At 38.2% G+C, this 20,856-nt stretch overlaps 2 protein-coding genes across 2 annotated transcripts; both read right to left on the bottom strand.

Moving 5' to 3' along the window:
• Nucleotides 1-935: 935 nt before the first annotated feature.
• Nucleotides 936-1,313, bottom strand: LOC113750460 (putative protein TPRXL). The gene has a single exon (XM_027294431.1). The coding sequence runs from the start codon at nt 1,311-1,313 to the stop codon at nt 936-938; it is 378 nt and encodes a 125-aa protein (XP_027150232.1).
• Nucleotides 1,314-7,599: 6,286 nt separating this feature from the next.
• On the bottom strand, nt 7,600-8,805 carry LOC113748931 (iron-sulfur assembly protein IscA-like 1, mitochondrial). The gene is made up of 3 exons (XM_027292530.1): nt 8,599-8,805; nt 8,255-8,372; nt 7,600-7,962 (listed from the first exon to the last, which is right to left on the bottom strand). The coding sequence occupies exons 1-3, from the start codon at nt 8,756-8,758 to the stop codon at nt 7,923-7,925; spliced, it is 318 nt and encodes a 105-aa protein (XP_027148331.1). The 5' UTR covers nt 8,759-8,805; the 3' UTR covers nt 7,600-7,922.
• Nucleotides 8,806-20,856: the final 12,051 nt, after the last annotated feature.

A 20,856-nucleotide genomic window follows, 5' to 3' on the forward strand; every position in this document is an offset into this window, starting at 1 on the left:
TCCTTCTAGGGAGCCAAACTGCCCCCAGGAGTCGGAGAGGCCTCGGAGGTCTTCTGGGCGACCTCTGGCTGTGGAATCGGGGTAATCGGCTCGGAAGGCGGGCCCAACAGTTTAGAAAGCCTCCTCACTGCAGTAAATGTCACCAAGTTAACACAAACAGGACAGTGAAAGAAAGAAGCAAACGGCGGACTACATAAGCGCAGAGGCGGCATTACGGGCGTCGTCGTCGGCAGGAGAGGGTACCACCTCTCTAGGGGACCCGAACAATGTCCCCATCAGCCCGGCAGCAGAAATCTGCTCGGTGGAGAATTTGGCCGCATAGAGCTTCACCTTGGAGCTCATCAGCTGGCTGAGGGTTTCGGAGTCCAAGTCCTCCGGGTAGGGGTCGGATTCGACCTCCCCGACCTTCCACACCTCAGGGGGAAAGTGGGCGGATTTAACAAAAAAGAAATCCCCTTTCCAATTCTTTATGGAAGAGGGGACTCCGAAGAGAAGATCTTGGGTGCCCTTCTCGCCCCGAACTTTGCTAGTCGTTCGGCGGGAGAAGTAGTACCACCCAAGAAGGGAGAGCTTGAGGGTATAGGAAGCTCGGAAGAGAGAAAGAGAATAGAGGATGGAGCAGATCTGACAATAGATCAGGAATCCAATGATAATCCTGATCGAGTTGGGGTGGACCTGAGTGATCCTAAGCCCCCAATAGCTCAGATCTCGGCCAGGGATGAGGGAATGGGGAGCCGGAGCCCCGCGACTAGCTGCTCTCTGTAGATGGCCACAAAGCTAGAAGGAGGTCGGCTAGATCAGTTGTTGGGCCTGGCAGCCCTCGGCTCGAAGGTCGGAGGAATGGAGAAAGACCCCGCCAGCTCGGCCACTCCCCCGGGTGAGAGGGTCACCTCTTGCTGGTCAGGTTAACCGTAGTCGATTTCGGGATCATCCCCCTACTCAGGAGCAGGGGTCCCCTCGGAGGAATCCCTATCCTCGCCTGCCCCTCCTTGGGCTCCACCAGGGGAGTCATGTGGGGACTTGGGAGAAGGAATGGAAGTAGCCTGCCGCTCAATAAGGGCATCGAGTTGGGCCACCTCCTCCAGAATACGGGTGGAAGGAGAATGGGTAGATGGAGAGCTCATGATATCAATGGGCTCGAGCAGGTCAGGAATGTGAAAGTTGAGATTAGAAGAAGAGGAAGAAGAGAGAGGAGGAGGAGAGGATGAAGATGACGATGAGGACGAAGACGAGGAGGAAATGAGGATTCTGGAGGCTCTACGATGAGCCGGAATTTGGGATGCGGTGGAGGTAACGCCGGAACGATCCGACATAAAATGCAGAAGGTGGCAAAGGAGGAAAAGAAAGTGCGAAGGAGGAGGAAAAAGGACTTACTGGTGAACGGAATGGAGAAAAGATGGAGGAATCGCCGGAGTCCGGACACTGTAAGTCGAAAATCTTGCTGCTAGAAATTTCGGGAGTAAGAAAATATGCGAAGAGAAGAAAATGACAAATAGAGTCGGAAGGAAATCTGGCAGTCCCTATTTATAGGGGGAGAAATGGAGGGAAACGGTTGCTTGAATTTGAACCGACCCCATGTGAACGTATTTAAGAACGGTACGGAAACCGAGGAGACGCGACAGCCGAAAGGACGCGGGCGCAGCTTTTCGGTGACAGCACTGCCCCAGAGGTGACTCTGGCAGAGCAGGGCAACGCTGGCCTCCCACGTGGCAGGAATATAGATTAGGTCTGTCTGGAAGCCCTACCTAATTTAGGGGGCTAGTGCGGAGGCCCCGTCCTGGGTCGAGACACGTGGCAGCCCAGGAAGGTCAGAGCTGGGTTCGGACCTCAGGCCCATGGCCACCATCTTGAGGCACACCGCCGCTAGGGGTCTGAAGGGTTCCAGAGAACAATCCCGCAGAGGGCGGGAAGATCCCCCTCGGCGCGGGATTGAGACTATTCTGGGCAGGTCCCGAAACGTACGAAAGTCGGACTTACTAGCAGGTATAAATGGTAACGCACATCCACTGCACAAGGTACGCTCACTACTGGCAAATTACCCCCGACTGTTTTACTCCTTGTGAATTCTACTCACCGGAAGACTAACTTGACCGTCGGAGTGTCCCCGGGGACAACCTCGGGGCTCTCCTGCTAGTCATCCTATAGACCTCTTCTCGTTTATTTTGCAGGGCTTGGACATATTTTTCTCATCAGCACGCCGAGCTCATCAGGTCAGCTCGGTCCGGGGAAGCTCAGCGCTTCTTCACATTCCATCATAAATATTGGCACGAAATTACACATCGACTTCTATAATACTTCTTCATAAACCCTACACTCTTATATCAGTACAGTGAAAATTAAATTGAAAAAAAATCTTGCTTGCTTCTGAGTGCTAAACTGACTAAAACATTATCCCTCATTATATATATGGCCCAAGATCGATTATTGTCTATCACTGTAGGTTCTTTTTAAGTTTCTGACTCACCAGCAAAAAATTTCAAAGCGTAAAACACAATAAAGAAGCTGCGAACATATCAATGGTGAATCCTCTCTCTCCTGAAGCCGAACTAGATGAATGTGTCAGTGTTGCCACAAAGCTGGAGGAGATCATCGGAAGATGCTTACCGTGGCCAAAGGAGACGAATCGAGTCCTGTGAAAAGAATGGTGAGGGTCGAGTTACAGAGGCCGAAATCAGAGCAAAGAAATCCATGCTTTCAATTATTTTAAAGATGTTCCCTTCTCATGCAGTATTGGAGAAGAAACAAAGTGGAGTAATCTTCAGGCCATGGCAGAAGGGGCGGCTGCTCCTGATTTGTTTGGGATTTGGACCTTGTTGATGGCACTGAGGCTTTTATCTGCAATACCAGGATGCATTTGGGACTTTAATTGCATGCTTCACAAGGGAAAACCCATTTTAGGCTGCATTATTCAGCCATCCAAGAGAGCCTAATGGTTTGCAGACTTGGAGTTGACAGGGAGAAGAGCAATTGAGATGGAAAACGGCAAAGCAGTTTCCCTGGATTCTTGCGAAGAAGAGTTGAATTCATGTTGCAAAATGTTGAATGAAGCATATGCTGTGATCAAAGCTTGAATTACAATGTTGACGCTGAAAAGGTGAATGGTAGGATTTCTCATGATTTGGGGCCTTTTCTCCATGACGGGAGCTGTATTGCATACGGCTCGTTGGAACGAGGTTCATTGGATGTGGTGATCGATTGTGCATTGGATCCTTCGTATGGCTCGTGCCTCTTGTAGAGGCAGTGGGATTGGAGGGATTATTACAGATTGGGATGGACATGAGATGTGTTGGGATATTTGAAATCTAGACTTGGTCCCAATTCCCGCTTGAAATCATGTGTCCCGAATTTCGTCTCTGTTCCGTCCCGATTAATAACTTTCAGGATTCTATTGGGGATAAATCCAATAGCACAATACACGTGACAGTTAAACAAAGACATGTAGAGACAAAATTCGAGACAGATGATTTGAAGCGCCCGAAAGGAGATTTCAAAATGGTAGCAGCAATGGAGAAAACGATTCATGATCATGGCTTGCCATTCACGAATTATCATATATTATCCATTAAGAGGCCTCAAGTTTTCTAGCTTCATTAGCACTGTACTCACATTTTTGGCTGACTTCTGTTGTGTTTTGTGGAATATTTTAAGAATGTAAAGTGGCTTCTACTAGTACAAATTTGGGGATTCTGGTTTGATCTTGGACTTGGGCTTGCTGAGGCTTCCTGTTACTTAAATCCAAGCTAATTTTGTAGAAAGTGAGGATTTCTTTTTCAGTTGTAATTCAACAGGTTATCTATGATTTCTTGGTCATTATAGTAATTAGCATCTAAGTTCCGAGTCTTGAGTAATGCCTTATTAATTAGACAAGATGCATTGGGTCCGTATATGGCCCTTTCTGTTCTTGATATAGAACTAAAGGTTCTCAAAGCAGAATGTTGCAGAAGGCTGTTGAGAGGCTTAACTTAAAGTCCAAAATAGTGAATGCCTCAGCATATAATCAGGTTTTTAGTGATAGATGCATATAATCATCTTTTACACACAATTACCTCCAGAATTAAATCATCAGAGCAGATAAATCAGGTTTTTCATGCTATGTTATATCCAGTCTTCCTCAGTATTACTATTATAAGGACAGTGAGTAAGGAAATCATCAGTAGCTTCTTTTTGGAAGCCATAGCTTCTTACATGTCTTAGAGCCAGAAGAAAAGTTGGGAAACTATCCTTCCAACTTCAATCCCTTCTCTTTTTCATCATGTTTTATACAGCAGTATCTTGCAAGCCTTAAGAGAAGAGTGAACAGATTATGTCTGAAAAAAAAAATGGAATGGAGAAATTAGACCACACTAGTCTCGCAAGGGAAAGTATGTAACTGTATTATGTCTGCTATATTTCTGTTATCTGTCCCTTTATTCATACCAGATGTCAACACCTCTTATATTTCTGTGCTAATCCGATTAAGCTGAACAATCAGTGTACATATTGCAGCTGAAAATTAAGTATTGAAGCAGTAATTTGCTTCGGCTCAAATAATACGAAAATTCATTGAGGATAATATTGACATTCCCACAAAATGCAGAGGACAGAATTGAAGGAAAACAGAGAAAGAAATTGTTGTAGAGGGAGTTACAAGAGAAAGCTAGAGGAAGAGAGAGATGCTTGAGGAGAGCAATTCCATTTTTCAAGCTAAGTGCTAACAAGGTTATAATTCTGGCAATGCAGAAAATGATCCTAACGTTTAAGTAGTGGCTGTCCTAACTAACTTCAGCTTACAGAAGAAAATTAACTGCTAAGAAGTGGGCTAGTGAGTGACTGCCATCTGAAATAAATTACAGAAGGCGTGATCGCCAGACCAGGACATTATCTTGCTGGAATAAGAAAACGTGGTTTTTTCTTGACGATATCACTCCATGCATTATGTCATGTTTCTCCAAGAATTAAACTCCCAACTTCTAATGAATGGCTTACCTCATATTTAAGATGCCAAATCTGAATTTCTTCAGTTAAAAACTATTCCTTCAATCTGCTTCATGACATGTATTTCTGCTAATTTGTCCAGTTATTAATAACTGTGGTAAGATAACAAATTTTTTTTTCTTTTGGTTGACAGAGGAAATTGCAAAAGATTTAACCCAGAGGAAAGGAGTTTTAACAGCCAGGTGACTGTGCTAAATGGGGATCCGGGGCTGGAACGGTTGTCAGAGCAACCGTTCCGGAAGGTGTAACACTTGGTTTGTTTGGATTGAGCATTATTTCTCCAATTTTATTTGCTTACATCATCATTACAATTTCTAATACACATTTTTACCTTTCCAATTACCTTTTTATCTCACATACATCACGTCACAAAAAGTGCTACAGTAAAAAATATCCCAAATAACTTACAATCCAAACAAACCCAATTCAGACTATTTGCACACGATGTAACATTATCTGTACAAGGTGTAACAATAAAATAACAGCGAGTAACACTAGAATAACATTTTTGTGAGTTCCACACGACGTGAAAATCGAGTTACAAGGAGTGATCTGAGCCGCACAAATTTTTTTGGCCTAATCATGACCGTGAACCTTTCGAAACGGTTGTCAGACAACCGTACCAGCCCCTCCTACGTTAAATGGCCATACTATTTCAACTTGTATAGCAATACCTGTCCTAATTATTCATTTGAATTGACTGCCTGACTACTGAATCTTATTTTATCAATAAAATGGTCAAAGCCCCAAAATAGCCCTATCGGCTTGATCCCCAGCTACAAATTTCTGCAACATTTCAGTTAGACGTTAACATATGTGCAGAGAGTGTACTTTGGTATCTCACATGCTTACATTGATCTTCATAAATGGGTATATTGGGCGATGCAAATAGTCAAAAAATTCCCCTAAAATAGATAATCAGATGGAGCTATGGATGAATTTTGATGGAGTTTGGAGAGCTAGTTGGATAATTAATTCTAGACAAAAAAAAAAACACCAAGATGAGACATTTAATTGAAATTTAGTGGTCACTTGCGCACCTTGCCAAGTGGGGACAAAATTGAACTGCCAATTATGCATATGTCTATATTTACATGACACAATCACTTAACTTTTAGTACTGATCCACTTATTATACATAAAAGCATGATTTCTGAGTAGTGAGCTTCACTAAACTTCTAAGATACTACTCTAATTTTAGTACTTAAGCGTCTTTTGTAAACGAAATTGCCATGAAATAAAAATATCTTTTGAATCAAGAACAATAAATATAGATATTATGTTAGCCAACCCAAACTTAAATTATGTTTTCGCAAATTTGGATACACCTATAGATCTTGCCATAGTTGATAATCGAATAAAAAATAGAGAATAAGCAACTCTTGGTATCCTTAGGATTCAGAAAGTTTGGATTGCACTTTCTGGAGAAATTTTTTTTCATCTTTAGTGAATATTTTTTTTATACATTTTCTAATCACTTTTGTTTACCTCATATTATATTACATTTTAAAAAAGTGTTAAAGTAATTTTTTTCTCGAAAAATTCTTCGAAAACTGTAATGCCAAAAAACTTCTTACTCTCATGTGGCCGACATTTCTACATGGTAAAAGCTTGGATAAACTCGATCTATAGTCCCACGTGTAGACCAAGAGACTTACAGTTTGCCACGTCCTCCCCTTAAATCAGTCACTGCTTTCACCATATTAATAACTCCAAATCTATTCGCCAACAGGTCTCATCTCCACCTCCTCTCCTGAGTTCCTCTGCCACCATTATCAACAGTGACCAACACCACCACACCCCACATTTGTAGACTCATGAAAAACACATCAACTCCTACCAATGAAAACATCCTCCTCCCCCACGAAGTCTTTCTAGTAGATCCAGAAATCAGAGGAAAGGTAGGAGTGATGAATTTTCTTGCTCTCTTCTTCTCACAAGGCTTTCTACCCAAATGCGCCCCCCCCCAAAACCACAAAAACACCCTTTCGTCTCCTTTCTCTCTTTAAAAATTCAATGGATGAAAAATATGATTTTGTTCCTGAAATTTGAGTCTTTAAGAATGAATTCCAAATTTCAAACGCTTAGTTCAGAAGGCAGAATCGGTTGATAGTAACAAGGGGAAAAGTGAGAGAGAGAGAGAATTTGAATCTCTGAATATTTACTATATTAACTATAGGGATAATTTCAGAAACCTCCCCTGAGGTTTCTGACAGTTTCACTCCCCTCCCCTGTGGTTTCTGAAATTCCACAAACCTCCCCTAAAACTAAATAGGCAAGGCCAAAATAGACCCAATTTAAAAATACAAACAATAAAAAATTAGTAGCTGGAGAGAGAAACAAGTGTATACCACAAATGCCCTCATTACCTTGGGTTAGAGAGCTAATCAATTGTGAAGAAAAAGGTGGGAATTTAAGAAGAATGAAACTTGAGGGGGTGTAAGTGAGGCCAATCAACAGACAAGCACACAACGTCAATAGTGAACAAAATGGAAGGCAACGGCTCTTTCTGCAGCCAGTTCTAACGTCTATATGCAACGGCCAATTCAGAAGGCTATTTATCAGAGTAAAATGCAGCAGCAAGAGATGCAACTGAAGTGCAACAAGTATTAATTTGTGAGATGCAACTGAAGTGCTTGGTGTTGGATGCAACTGAAGTGCTTGGTGTTAGATGAATTGCAACAGCAACAAACACACGCACAAATGGCCAGTTCAAGCAGCAGAGGTGAATTCCAGAATTTTGACGAACAGTTATTCAAGTCAGTGCTCTGTTTCTTTATAGGCATAGTTTCCTCTTCATGTATTGCTGCCAATAATTTTGCAATGCCTAATGGATTTTTGCATACATGCATTCAGGGAATCCATTCTGATTTTTACGTCCCTGAACTAACACCTCTTTTGGTGGCTTCTTCCCTGCTCATGGTCATGAACGATTCTCCACAGCCACACTACCCTTTAGAATTTGGATTGATAAATATGAACTCTGACCTGATCATACCAAACAAAGATGTTTGAGATTTTAGCAGGCAGCACAAAAAGGTTAACTGTTCCACTATATATGAGGAAATGAGAAATAACATCACCCCGCCATGGAACAAAGTTAACTTCGAGGCTAACCTCTAAATCATAGTCATTATCTGAAGTTGGAGTAGTTCAAAGGAAGATAACATCACATTTCAAGAAACAATGCTACAATGAAAAGTATAGAGCAAAATTTGTGTTATAACTGCAGAGATGCTTCTGAAATTGAGTTAAGCATTAATAGAAAAGAATTTCATACCTCAGTTTGTCATCGACAAAGTCCATCTTGGTTCCTATGACATGCATGAGAGCCTTCGGATCAACCAATATCTTAACACCCTTGTCCTCAACCAACTCATCAAACTTCTCTTTTTCATCTATACATTTAAGAAATTTGCGCATCAGGCAAATAACTATCAACCGAATTTTGGAAACAAAACAAAGGGAATGTCCATTGTCTTCTGGTTACATTGAATCCTACAACATCATTTATTATCTTAATTGAAGCAAAAATTACATGCGGCAATTGGGGAAAAAAATGTACAATCTAAAAAAGAATTGAAGAGGGGTGGGGAGAGGGGGATTGATTTTGAGAAATGGAACCTGCGTAATTAAGGGTGTAAGATAAGCCGTTGCAACCGCGAGCTTTGACACCAAGCTTGAGAAATGAGCGCTGCCGTTGTTCCAACAGCTGCCGTATTCTGGAAGCGGCGGTTTCGGTTAAGGTGAGAACTTGCTTTCTCAGGGCCGAAGCCGGACCCATCTTCTCCACACCCCTCTCTTTAACGTCCAACAATTTGGACACGACACGATTGACAGTAGCAAGATCATGGCGCCTAAGTTTGGCGCCATTTCACTACAGACCGTTTTCTATATTGGTTGTTAGGACTCTCAATTATGGTTAATTACATTAATTGTGTTTATAACTAGCTTAACTAATAGTTTTCAGATAATCATGAAATATTAGCAAAATGGTAAGGGTATTTAAGTCATTTTGGCACCAATGATGTAAGAAATGGGACCTCACCATCTGACAAGGGAGGTTTGTGTAATTTCAGAAACCACAGGGGAGGGGAGTGAAACTGTCAGAAACCTCAGGGGAGGTTTCTGAAATTATCCCTTAACTATACTGTGTAGTTGGGATGTTTAAAAGGGAGGCCATAGGAACACAAGAAGCCTTGAAAAGGGGGTTTTTGATTGTGTTATTTTTTTGAGGCATCAAGTCAGGATCCCTTCATGGTAGGACCGTACCTATCGTAGGTGGGGACGCAAAGAATGACACGTGTTGTAGTGTAATGTGCTAGTAACAGAGACGTTATATTGTGGCCAATGCGCGTGGAGATGAAACAAAATAAAACGTGTCCGGATGCAACCAAGTATCAAGGAATAGCGTATGCTGGCGACTGTTTGGATAGTACAGGAAGGGATAATTGTAGGATTGAACCAGAAGTACATAGCATTTGCAAATTTTCCTGTAAGGAATGGAAAAATACGACAACTCCCTTTAAATGTTATTGTGTGTAAAGAAAGTACCGAAATTAAAATAGATAATAATTATAAATTTGACACGTGCGGGGGAGAAGAAATTGGAAGAACAAAAACTGGAGGTAAATGTACTAGTTGTGCGTCAACTTAAAATAGAAAAGGATTCACACATATATATAATATATATATTTCGTACCCAAATATTCAGCCTAAGCATCCGATTGAGCTTTGAGTTGTTCATTCTTTTTTCTCAATTTTTTAATTGATTTGAAATTATCAAAATATCATTAATGTCTTTTTATTTGCATTGGAACTAAATATGTGCTTTTATTCATTAAGTATAGTCTGTAAAAGTATCACTTGCAAATGTGGCATTTGAAAAATAGGAAAGAAATGTTATTTAACTATAATTAACAATCAAAATTTATATTGGTTAGTAACGTTACCGAAATTAAAATCAACAATTAAATTTTATAAACCGGTGTTAAGGAAACCTCCCTCAATTCATTTTTTGTTTTACGAATCTTACCAAAAGCAAGCATGACAATCTAAGAACTGTAATACGAAACTAAGGAAATATATTTGCAATTGGTTGTTTTCAATAAAAATGCCCATGAACCATTTAATGATTTAATGATACCAACCTTGTGTGAAGTAAAATATGTATCCTCTCGCCATGTGGACGTATTTAAAATTTGTTATCTTTTATTATGTCTATATTTTTTTTATTTAAAATAAATCCCCTCCTTTTCACACGCTTCCCAAATCCATGGTTCATCATTTATATTCAATTTGATCAACTTTACTGATGACCTACCTCATATAAATTTGTATTAATTGTGTGTTCTATATTTGTTGTCCATGAAATTGTATGTATTGTTGTGTAATGAAATCGATAACAGTCCTTGAATAGTAGTACTGGTTTGGTTTTTTATGTCTATTACTAAAATATGAATAAAATATGTGACGTTAATGCCTAGGTATTGGCATTTTTTTCCACTCTTTCATCTTTAGAAGAGTGATATAAATCCATACATATAGGCACAGACATAAATGTATTGTGCGTGTATTTGAAGACAACATTTGCATCCTAAGCTAGCCATTGAGCTTTTGTGTCTCCATTATTGTTTCTGAAGTTTTTAAATTTTTGGAAATGTTTAAAATGTCATTATTAGTTTTGTGCTTGGATTGAACCCAAAAATATGGTTGTATTAGTTAACTTTAATTGGTAAAGTTGAAGTCTTCCAAACATACCATAGCAAGAAGTAGGAAACATTGGCAATGATTTTGCAATATAATTTCAATTTCAATTACTTACAAAAATAAAATATCATCATGCTTGATATTGGTTAAGTTTACCAAAATAAGAATGAACAATTAAATGCTTCAACTTAATAATAACGAAACCTTCCCCAATTGATTTAGTCTTTGTATTAGACTTAACAAAAAAATTATTTTGATGTATTTAATTCCTATAAAACAAAGTTAGGAAAATATCATTGCAATTGGTTAATTATATTAAAATTAAAAACACCGGGTTTGTTTGGATAGTATATTATTTAAAATATTATTTGAAATAATTACTGTAGCACTTTTTGTGATATGATGTATTTGAGATAAAAAGGTGATTGGAAATATAAAAAGGTAGGTTGGGAAATATGTTTGTGATACAAGCGAAATATTATTTGAAATAATTTTGGTATCCAAACACTCCCGGTATTTCTTGGCGTTTGGTTGCATTCGGACACGTTCCATTTTGTTTCATCTCCACGCGACGTTGGCCACAACATAACGTCTCTATTACCAGCACATTACACTACAACACGTGTCGTTCTTTGCATCCCTACCTACGATAGGAACGGTCAACGCGATCTTACCATCAAGAGATCCCATCAAGTCGTCAAAATGCAGAGGGGGTTTGGGAAAGTTAAGATGATAAGTAGGAAACGGAAAAATCTACCGCAAAATGTAGGGTCTGGGAGCTGGTTTTCATTGGGTGGACTCGTAGACTAGATCTACCAAGTATTTGACCATTTGAATTAGTGTCTCAATGTCCATGTTGCACATATGTCCATCGATGTGTTCGATGATGAAGGCTGGTGTTCAGGTATTAAATTTTTAGAAAAACAAGTTAAATTAGAAAAGTGTCCAACTATATAGGAGTGCAACGATTGCCACAAAAGTTATAAAAGATTATATTTAATGAACTTTACAAGGAATATTTTTTTTATAGCATTAAACTACAAACTATATCAATTTCAATCATAATTAATAAGAGTTAGAAAGGTGAAACATCCTTTGGGTTATGGCGAGTTAAGTCAAAAAATATTTTTTTTTATACAATATCCAACTTCAAAAAGTACTTCAATGGTGAATCAAAAATACATATAAGCCCCTCATTAGTTTGACTATTGTATAATAGATAATTCTATCAGTTTAGAGTAGGGGTGGGCGCAGGTCGGGTACCCGCCCCATTCACCATTTGACTAACCCGACCCGCACCTTGCGGGTCAGCCATTTTTTGACCCTTACCCGCCCCGCATATCAGCGGGTACCCTATAATCGGGTACCCGCTGAGATAGGGTCGGATCAACGGGTACCCGCCCCGCCCCATTTATCATTTAATTTTAAAAAAATGATTTATACCAATTTAATTTTATATTTTACACATTCATCTAAGATTTAAAAAATATTTTTTCTAAAAAAAGGTTTCCCACCAAGAAACAAGCATGTGAAGAAAATATAAGATAAAGGAAAAAATTTAAAAGAATTCGAAATCAATAAAAGTTTGAAATAAGTAGCACAATTTTTAATATATATGTTCCACATTAATTAAGTTTTTTTCTATAAAATATAAGATCATGACCTCTACAAATGAATCTTGTAAATAAACTATAGTCTCTCATATTTGTAATGCAATTTGTTCAATAAAATTACTTATTTAGTTCTTATTATTTTATAGTGTGTGTATAAAAATAAAAAAATATATATATATATATATGCGGGGCGGATCGGGTACCCGCGGATTTTTAATTATGTGACCCTAACCCGAATTGTATCTTAGCGGGTACCCGACCCTCTTTTGACCCGATCAAATAATAAAAATCGGATATCTTAATTTTCGGATCGGATCGGATCGGATATGACGGGTTTTCGGGTTAGCGGATAATTTTGCCCACCCCTAGTTTAGAGTTGCTAATCATATAAACTTTATAATCCTAAACCATGTCGTCAATGATAAATATAAACAAGTTTCACCAAATGAAATCATTTCTCTTAAAAGTTAAACTATTCAAATTTGAGGAAAGAAATTTCAGTATAATTTACATAGTGTTACAATTGCAATAGAACTATGAATCATTTTGCAATCCATGATTGATAGAAAAAATAAAGAAAAAAATTGCTAACATTAATTAAAAAAAATTCATAGAATGATGTAAGGGCGAACAACAAATTATTCAAAAAGCTAAAAATATAAACTCAAATGAAAATTTAAAAAGGCACTCATGCAACCCATATCCAACAAAAAGTGGAATGCTTTGTTGCTTGTGCATTGGTGTTGGTTAGAAAAATTAATTTTTGAACATTAAATATTAATTTTTTTCATCTCAATTACATTTATTCTTTCAAAACAATTGATTTTTTTTAAAAAAAATTTTGTGAAACCATAAAAGAAGAAATTTCAAAGCATCATGTTTATGCGTAAAGCATGCGCTCCATTACAAGTTTACTGATTTTCTAAAGGGATGCTGACTGATGATGAAGAATCATAGCAACCGAAAGGTCAATGAAAGTTGGTGAAAGCCACTACAATGACTATGAGGTCGTCATTCTTTCCCAAGGCAACCACTATGATAAAATTTCATGGTTGTTATTTATGAATAAATCCCAGTTCAATTGGACTTTATAGTTTAGACTGGGTCATAATGAAAATGATGGTCAGTTTCCTAATGAGGAATGAGTTGAGACGATTAATTGACACTTTCTACTCTTCCCCAATGAAGAAATACATAGTTTCCGCTTTGTGCTGTTCAACTTAAACTGATTCTTAGTACTAATCATCTAAGCTCGTATGACTCTTTCACCAAATTGGTCGAATGAAGGTTAGACGTCAATTTGTTTTACTGAATTTTAAATCTCAATGCGCCAATATAATGCACAAAATCCGCAATATTCCGACAACCCTCTGAATCGTTTCAAACTTTATTCAGATTCTAGCTATTCAGCAATTAACAAATAAAGCCACAACTGAACAACTAGGTATGGCTGATATAAGGTTAATCTATGTGCTATTCTCGTTTCTTTACCTCATTGTTCCATTATCCGGGGTGGAAACATTTCCAATAGCGAAGCCACGATGCAAGGATACCTGTGGAAGTGAGAAGATTCCATACCCATTTGGAATACCACAAGAAAATAGGCTTATTGTGATGCAGAATTGTGCTGCAAAAAGTCAGAAAAGTGCTGCAAAAACTTTTTAGCGACACAAAAGCGATAGAATTCAATTGTATCACAAAAATAGCCATTACAAAAGAAGACGATGCAATTTGGAGATGTGCCGTATGTATTTGAATCACTTTTTGTGACGTTGATGCCACTCTACTTGCAGCACAAAGAATCCGCTGCTAAAAATGTCCACAATGTTACGCGACATAAACTTGTGTCGCAAAAAAGTCACTAATATAAAAGTTAGAAATCAATTTTTTTATGGTACAATATTTATGCTGCTCAAATAGATTAAAATCGGATATCATAACAAAATTAAAGTTTTATAGTACACCAGAATAAAGTATCATACATTGCTTTAGTCAAATTCTACAAACTTTATCATTTAATATAGTTCACTCCAATGGCAAGATGTTTTATTTATCTCAAGAAGTGCTTGTCTTTAAAAACACAATTTCTTTGTACATCTCTCAAAATCCTGAAATAACACAAAAAATATGGTCATAACCATTCTCGAATACCCAATAGAACTAAATTCAATAAAATTTCAAGGTGGAAGGAGGAGAATTTAAGAAGAATGAGCAGACTCCCATGATAAAAGATGTGCTCCACCATCTACTAAAGAAATACAATCTAAGGACCACATAACTTTTTTTTTTTTTTTTCGAAACGATAGATGATTGTATTGCTAGACAAAAGCTATACAAGTGCGAGCAAAGGCTCGATTGAACTTTACAAGTGGCAATGCTACCACTAAGGAAACCAATGTTCCTCGTCAAAAAGAATGCCCAAGGCATGAATGCTAAACTTGGAGCTTAGTTGAGTCTTATCCTTTTTAATTAAACCACATAAGTTCCTTACAGACAGTATACTTCACAATAAATCACCTGGGTTCCATAACAGCCAACCGACTATATTAAAAACACAACAAAATCTGTAAGGGGATTAATTCTCTAAAGTTTGCTCTCAAAATTAAATGCCAAATCAAATTTCTCTTCAACCTATAGAAACTCTAAATCGCATAACTACTCACTCATATATGAGTTTTATGGCCTGCTTCCCTTATTCTAATTTGACTTTTAAGGTTATTCAGCATTCATTTTCCCCATCCACCAAAATCAGCTGAATGTCATTGTGGAACTCAATTTGTATCTATTTAGCTTTAATGACTACATCCTCAGGTAACTTGAATTTCAACATATGTGGCGTTGAAATTGACAGGCATGAAATAAACAAGGTTTGCATCACATCAAAGTACTGGGCATCTTAAAGAGTCATTATATTACGTATCCATGCTGGCTGTGCATGCTCAACAGTAGCAAAACTCAACAATGAGAACGCCAACTTCAATCTGATCTCAATCCACATTCAAGCTGACACTGCAAGGTACATAAAGAAGTGAAGATTACCTTGACAGGGTCAGGAGCAAACTTAAGCTGAACTCCCATCCAATCTGGTGCACCATCCTTACCACCTGCATCTTCATCTTTCAATCCATTGGATTTGAAAGAAAATGCTGCCTTGAATTTTTCCAGTCTCTTCAGCACCTAAGAACCACAGAAATAAATGAAATCAAGAGTGTTAACCATCTGTAGGAAGGTTGAATATAGATAATAGCACATCCATATCTATACTTTTCATCCATTTGCTCCATCAAGTCATTGCAAAAATTTCCAGATCTAATACAGCTACAGCCTTCCTTTCAGAGAACACAACCACATCATTTGAAACAAAAAAGTTTTGTGCTCTGACCTCGGTCAATGAATTTAACAGAGGATTATACACCTTAGGAGAATATTATGTAAAAAGTGTTGGACCTCTGCTCTTATCGGAATACATGAATATATCTAAAAATAGAATTTCTATATTTTACCTTGAGTTTCCCCAAGCTATGCATTAGGATCTGACATGCATATCCTTTTACGTTTTTCTTTCTTGTTTTGTTTCCCATTTCTAATGCTGGTATTATTTTGGTTCGGTTTACTAATGTTTTGTGTGCTTACTCTCTAAAACACAAACTGCTTCAGCCACTGCTCTAAGAACAATAAGTTCTCTCAATACCCATCAATTATAAGTACAAGAACAGAAGCTTTTATACAAGGTATAAACTTAAATTGATCAATATGACTGTCAAATGCATACTTCATCCTCGTGTCCTTGGCATCTGCGCTTCTTTTGCTTCTGTAGCTGTCTTTCACGTTCAGCATTGTTCATCAACTGTAGGTCAGCATCTGCATTATCCACGAGTTCAGCTAAGGTTTGGACTACCCACTCTGAGCAAAAGTGTCAGCATTGCTTGGACTACCCACTCTGAGCAGAAGTTCTATTATAAAATATGTTCAAAACATCTCATCCAGCATGAGGTTTCATTTGAATCATTTTTGTACATCTTATCTACCCTATGGATCTGGCTAATGGTTGAAGTGTCACAATCCGTCTAGGAGTCATAAAAATACCAAAAAAATTCTTGTTCTGTCAGACTTCTTTCACTGGGCAGTAGGAAGGATTACTGCTTGAGCCAATCCATAATCATGTAAAACATGCTGAAGAATATCATAAAAAAGCATACAAAAGCTTAGTTGCAGGTGTATAGTAATTTCATGGTGACATCAAAGCATTTCAGGAGAAAAATAATAAAGCACTTTCTATCAGGTAAAAAAATATTATATAGTTGTAAATTGCCACTCTCCATAATTTGCAAATCCGATTAAGTCCAAAGTACCAAATTCTAAGCATTATGACACTAAATTTGGCTGGAACAGATACAAGTTAATTATGTTAATTGGCATGAACAAAAAAGATTTGTAAGTTATAGGTTCATTTTAACTCTATGCAGAAAACAAACTTACTCTTATCCGTCTTTTGTTCAGTTGGAAGAACACCAAGCTCCTTTATTTTCTGCAGTATCTGCTGACGCATCCTTGCATCATAGTTAGCTTCATCTTCATCACTAAAATCAGAAGCTTCAGACAACTTGGCATCTGATTGTCCCTGTGGTTCTTCCCTTTCTAAACGTAAAGCCTCTGACTGTCAACTGCTTATCCCTTGTAGCTTTAACTTTAGATGCTATCTGCATTAGCAACTTCATTTAAGTGTATGTCCAAGCAATTTATTTATTACTGATCAGGAGAAAATAAATCATATTGGTTGTTCCCCTCAATAAGTGCATGTGATTCAACATTCATAAAGTTTGTCCCTCCAAAACTGACAGCGTGTAGGTGAAGAAAAAATCGTGTAAAATCTATAAAAAAAATACTAGGTGGATTCCTGGGAACACCATCAATAAAAGCATTGTGAAGACAAAAGCATATAACTTTCCATACTTCATCAAACCCATCGAAATTTTAGGACGTCAAAAACTCTGAGTTAACATTTTTCATGTGATTGGTCAAAAGATGCACTTTATCTTTGAAAACGTAATCTCAGAGAATAGACAACTTCTAAGAGTTTGCCTTTGCTTCTTTACGGTAGAGTCTTCTTCCCAATATTTCTCTAGTAGTGTCTGGATCCTGTTTACTTTTTCCTGCAATTCGCTTACCTAGCAGAAAGGAAAGCTGGCCTATATGTTTGCATGCCTAGCTTAACAACAATATGTCTAGAGACATAACTCGGTTCCTGCACTATTACTGACAACTGAAAATTGCTTCCACTGCAGAAGTGTTCCGAAGCTAAGATATTAGATGGTTGCCAAAATCTCATGATGGAGGAATTTATAGCACCATCATGAAATGATGATGCAGGAAAGTTTTACCATCTAGATCCTCTCCAGTCACTCTCTAAACATTAAAAAAAGGTACTTTAACAATCAGTACAGTAGTGCTGTTATGAAACAGTTTCACCATTTTGTACTGAAACAAGTGAGAAGACATTAGTCTTTTGCAAGTCAAGTAGCTAATCAGTAGATGGTTAACAAGCTCCTAACAGATCATGAGGTGAAGAACCACAGTTATTGCTGATTGCCATGACAAAAAGAATAAATCATTACCACATCATCTGTATGATTCTCCTCTTTCAGAAGTCTACCGAGTCGCCACCGTCTTGGTCCCTCTTGATACGGTACTGGGACGATATGATTTCGAGATACTTGACTTGTCAAAAAATCGATCGAGACGTCACTGTGAAGGGTTGAAACGGTCGAACCACTCCGAATCATCCCGAGTCAACTCGAATCCAACCAAAAACCTTTAGAAAAATAAAGGAAAACTCATGGCTTTGGAAAAAAAAACCTTTAGACTCTGAACATGAGGATGAATCCTTATTGCTTGAATCAAGTAAATGCCGTGTATATTCTTCCTTTCTTTGGACAAATGCAAAATGTTTTCATTTCATGCATTTAGTTCTGATGCGATATCTTCCTTTCGGCAGTGAAAACTATTGAGTTTCTTTTTTTTTTTTGTCGAAACGATAGGATTGTATTAATTGAACAAAAGTATATACAGGCGAGCACTTGCTCGATGCTTTACAATGTGCATTTAGCACAGTAGGTTGGGATTAACTCACTCTAGATCATGATAATTGCTCAAAGCTTGAGCACTAAATAAACAACTAAGATCATTCCTATTAGATTTTCCTAGACAAAAGGAGCATTTGTAAAACATATATAGTACTCAGTTCACGGATATCATTTATCAGGGTAGCTAGCCACACATTCACTGTTTTACTCCCTTGAATTTGCTGCTGAAGGTCTTTACCTGGAACTCCAATGCATACTAGCCTCCATCCTTGCTCTGCTGCTTTGATCCAAGCCAATTTGACAACTTCAACATCGTGTTGAAGTTGACTTTCACTTGCTCTTTCTCTCATCTTCCATCCCACCACATCCTGTCCCTTGCTGTCAGCTGCTACAATACCATATCCAATGGTCTTTGTTTCCTTGTTGCACTTGGTTGTAATCCTGATCTGCATACACCTCTTGGTCAGTTTTCTAGATTTTGTTTGGCCTCTTGTTCATCCGTTTGTTATGGTATTGTTGTTTTACCTATGCTACAGCTCCTAGCTTTTTTGGCCCTATTGTTGAACTCCATCCAGGCATTCCAGGCTTTGTTGATCACCTGCACTGGTCCCTATGTTTTGTTGTTAAACTCTTTTTCATTCCTGCATTTCCAAATTTGCTATAGAATATTTGCTGTAAGAGATATATGATCCATCCCTTGAGCTCTGTGTTTGGCTTCAGTTAATAATGCCCACCAGGTGTTGAAGTTCCAAGTCAACTCTTGAATCCCATCCCATTGTACTAGGGCTAATTTCCAGATCTTCTTTGCTCTATTGCACTCCAGCAGCATATGTTCCAATGTTTCTATATCCTCTCCACATCCTGAGCATATTGGATCTCCTTTCATCATTCTCCTCCATATTAGCTCTTTGACTGGAACTGCTTCTTTTAGACCTTTCCAGATGAATATCTTAGTTTTATGACTAATATTTAGGCTCCACAAAACCCTCCACATCTGGTGTCTTGCTTGATTGCTGCTTCATTCAGTCCCATGTTTTCTTCCTCCTCCCTCTTGTTCTTTCTTGGCCTGTATTGACTTGTAACTTGATTGCACCATATATTCTCCATTTTGGTTCCCTATCCAGAAAGTGTTATCCTCTTTTCCTGTGATGCTAATGGAAATTTTGAGAATGTTTTCTGCATCCCCCTTGTTGAAGGTTTTGAAAATAAGGTTTCTGTTCCACCTATAGTCCACGATCAGATCAGCAACTTTGTGTATTTGACATTCTTCTAGTTTGGCTATGATTGGTTTCCCTTGGGGTTGGTTTGGAATCCACTGAGCTTCCCAAATTCTAGTTGACTGTCCATTCCCTATCCTTCTCCTTATCCCCCATTGGAGATCTTCTCTGGCACTCATAATACTTTGCCAAAACCATGAAGCATTGTTAGGAGTTTTGCATTCCAAAATATTGCAATTTCGAAAATACTTGCCCTTCAGAATTTTGCTGGATAATAGATTTGGATGTTTGATGACTCTCCATATCTGTTTGGCCAGCAAAGCTCTGTTAAAGCTTTGAATCTCCTGGATCCCCATTCCTCCTCTTTTCTTCTCATTGGTCAGCTACTTCCAGGCTACCCAGTGAATCTTGTTTTCGTTGTCCTTTTTTCCCCACCAGAAGCTAGAGAGCATGGAGCTGATCTCTTTGCACATCTTGCAAGGCAATTTGAAACAAGACATTGTGTAAGTAGGAATTGCCATAGAAGCTGCTTTGATTAGGACTTCTTTTCCAGCTGAACTTAAAAGCTTGTTTTTCCAACTTTGCATCCTCCTCTTGATATTATCCTTAATGTAACCAAACAATTACTCTTTAGTCCTTGATATCACCATTGGCAATCCTAGGTACCGCCCTTGTGATACTGGTTGTATTCTTCCTAGCTCTACATAGACTTCCTCCTTTGTTGCCTAATTCACATTTTTGCTGAAAAACACACTGGACTTGTCTAGGTTAACCATTTGACCAGATTCTTATTCATAAAGTTCTAGTATCCTCTGTGGCTCCTTTGCTTCTTGAGAATTGGCTTTGCAGAAGATCAGGAAATCATCAGCAAAAAAGAGATGGGTTATTGAGGGACCTTGTTTGCTTATCTTGACACCATTCATCTTTCTTGCTCGTGTTGCACTTTTTAGCAGATTAGAAAAACCTTTTGAGCATATGAGGAATAGGTAAGGTGACAGTGGGTCACCCTGTCTAATCCCCCTTTTTGGTAAAATGTATTCCTTACACTCCCCATTAATGTTGAATGAGAAGGAGACTGTACTAATGCATTTCATGATCTATTTTATCCATTTCGTACAGAATCCCATTTTTTCCATCATAGCTTGCAAAAAGTGTCATTCAACTCTATCATAGGCCTTTGACACGTCAAGCTTCATAGCCATAAATCCATCCTTACCTTGCCTTTTATTTTTAAGATAATGCAAGTATTCATGAGAGATA

The sequence above is a fragment of the Coffea eugenioides genome, chromosome 10 (genome assembly GCF_003713205.1).
Source record: "Coffea eugenioides isolate CCC68of chromosome 10, Ceug_1.0, whole genome shotgun sequence".
In the NCBI taxonomy this organism is placed as follows: Eukaryota; Viridiplantae; Streptophyta; class Magnoliopsida; order Gentianales; family Rubiaceae; genus Coffea; species Coffea eugenioides.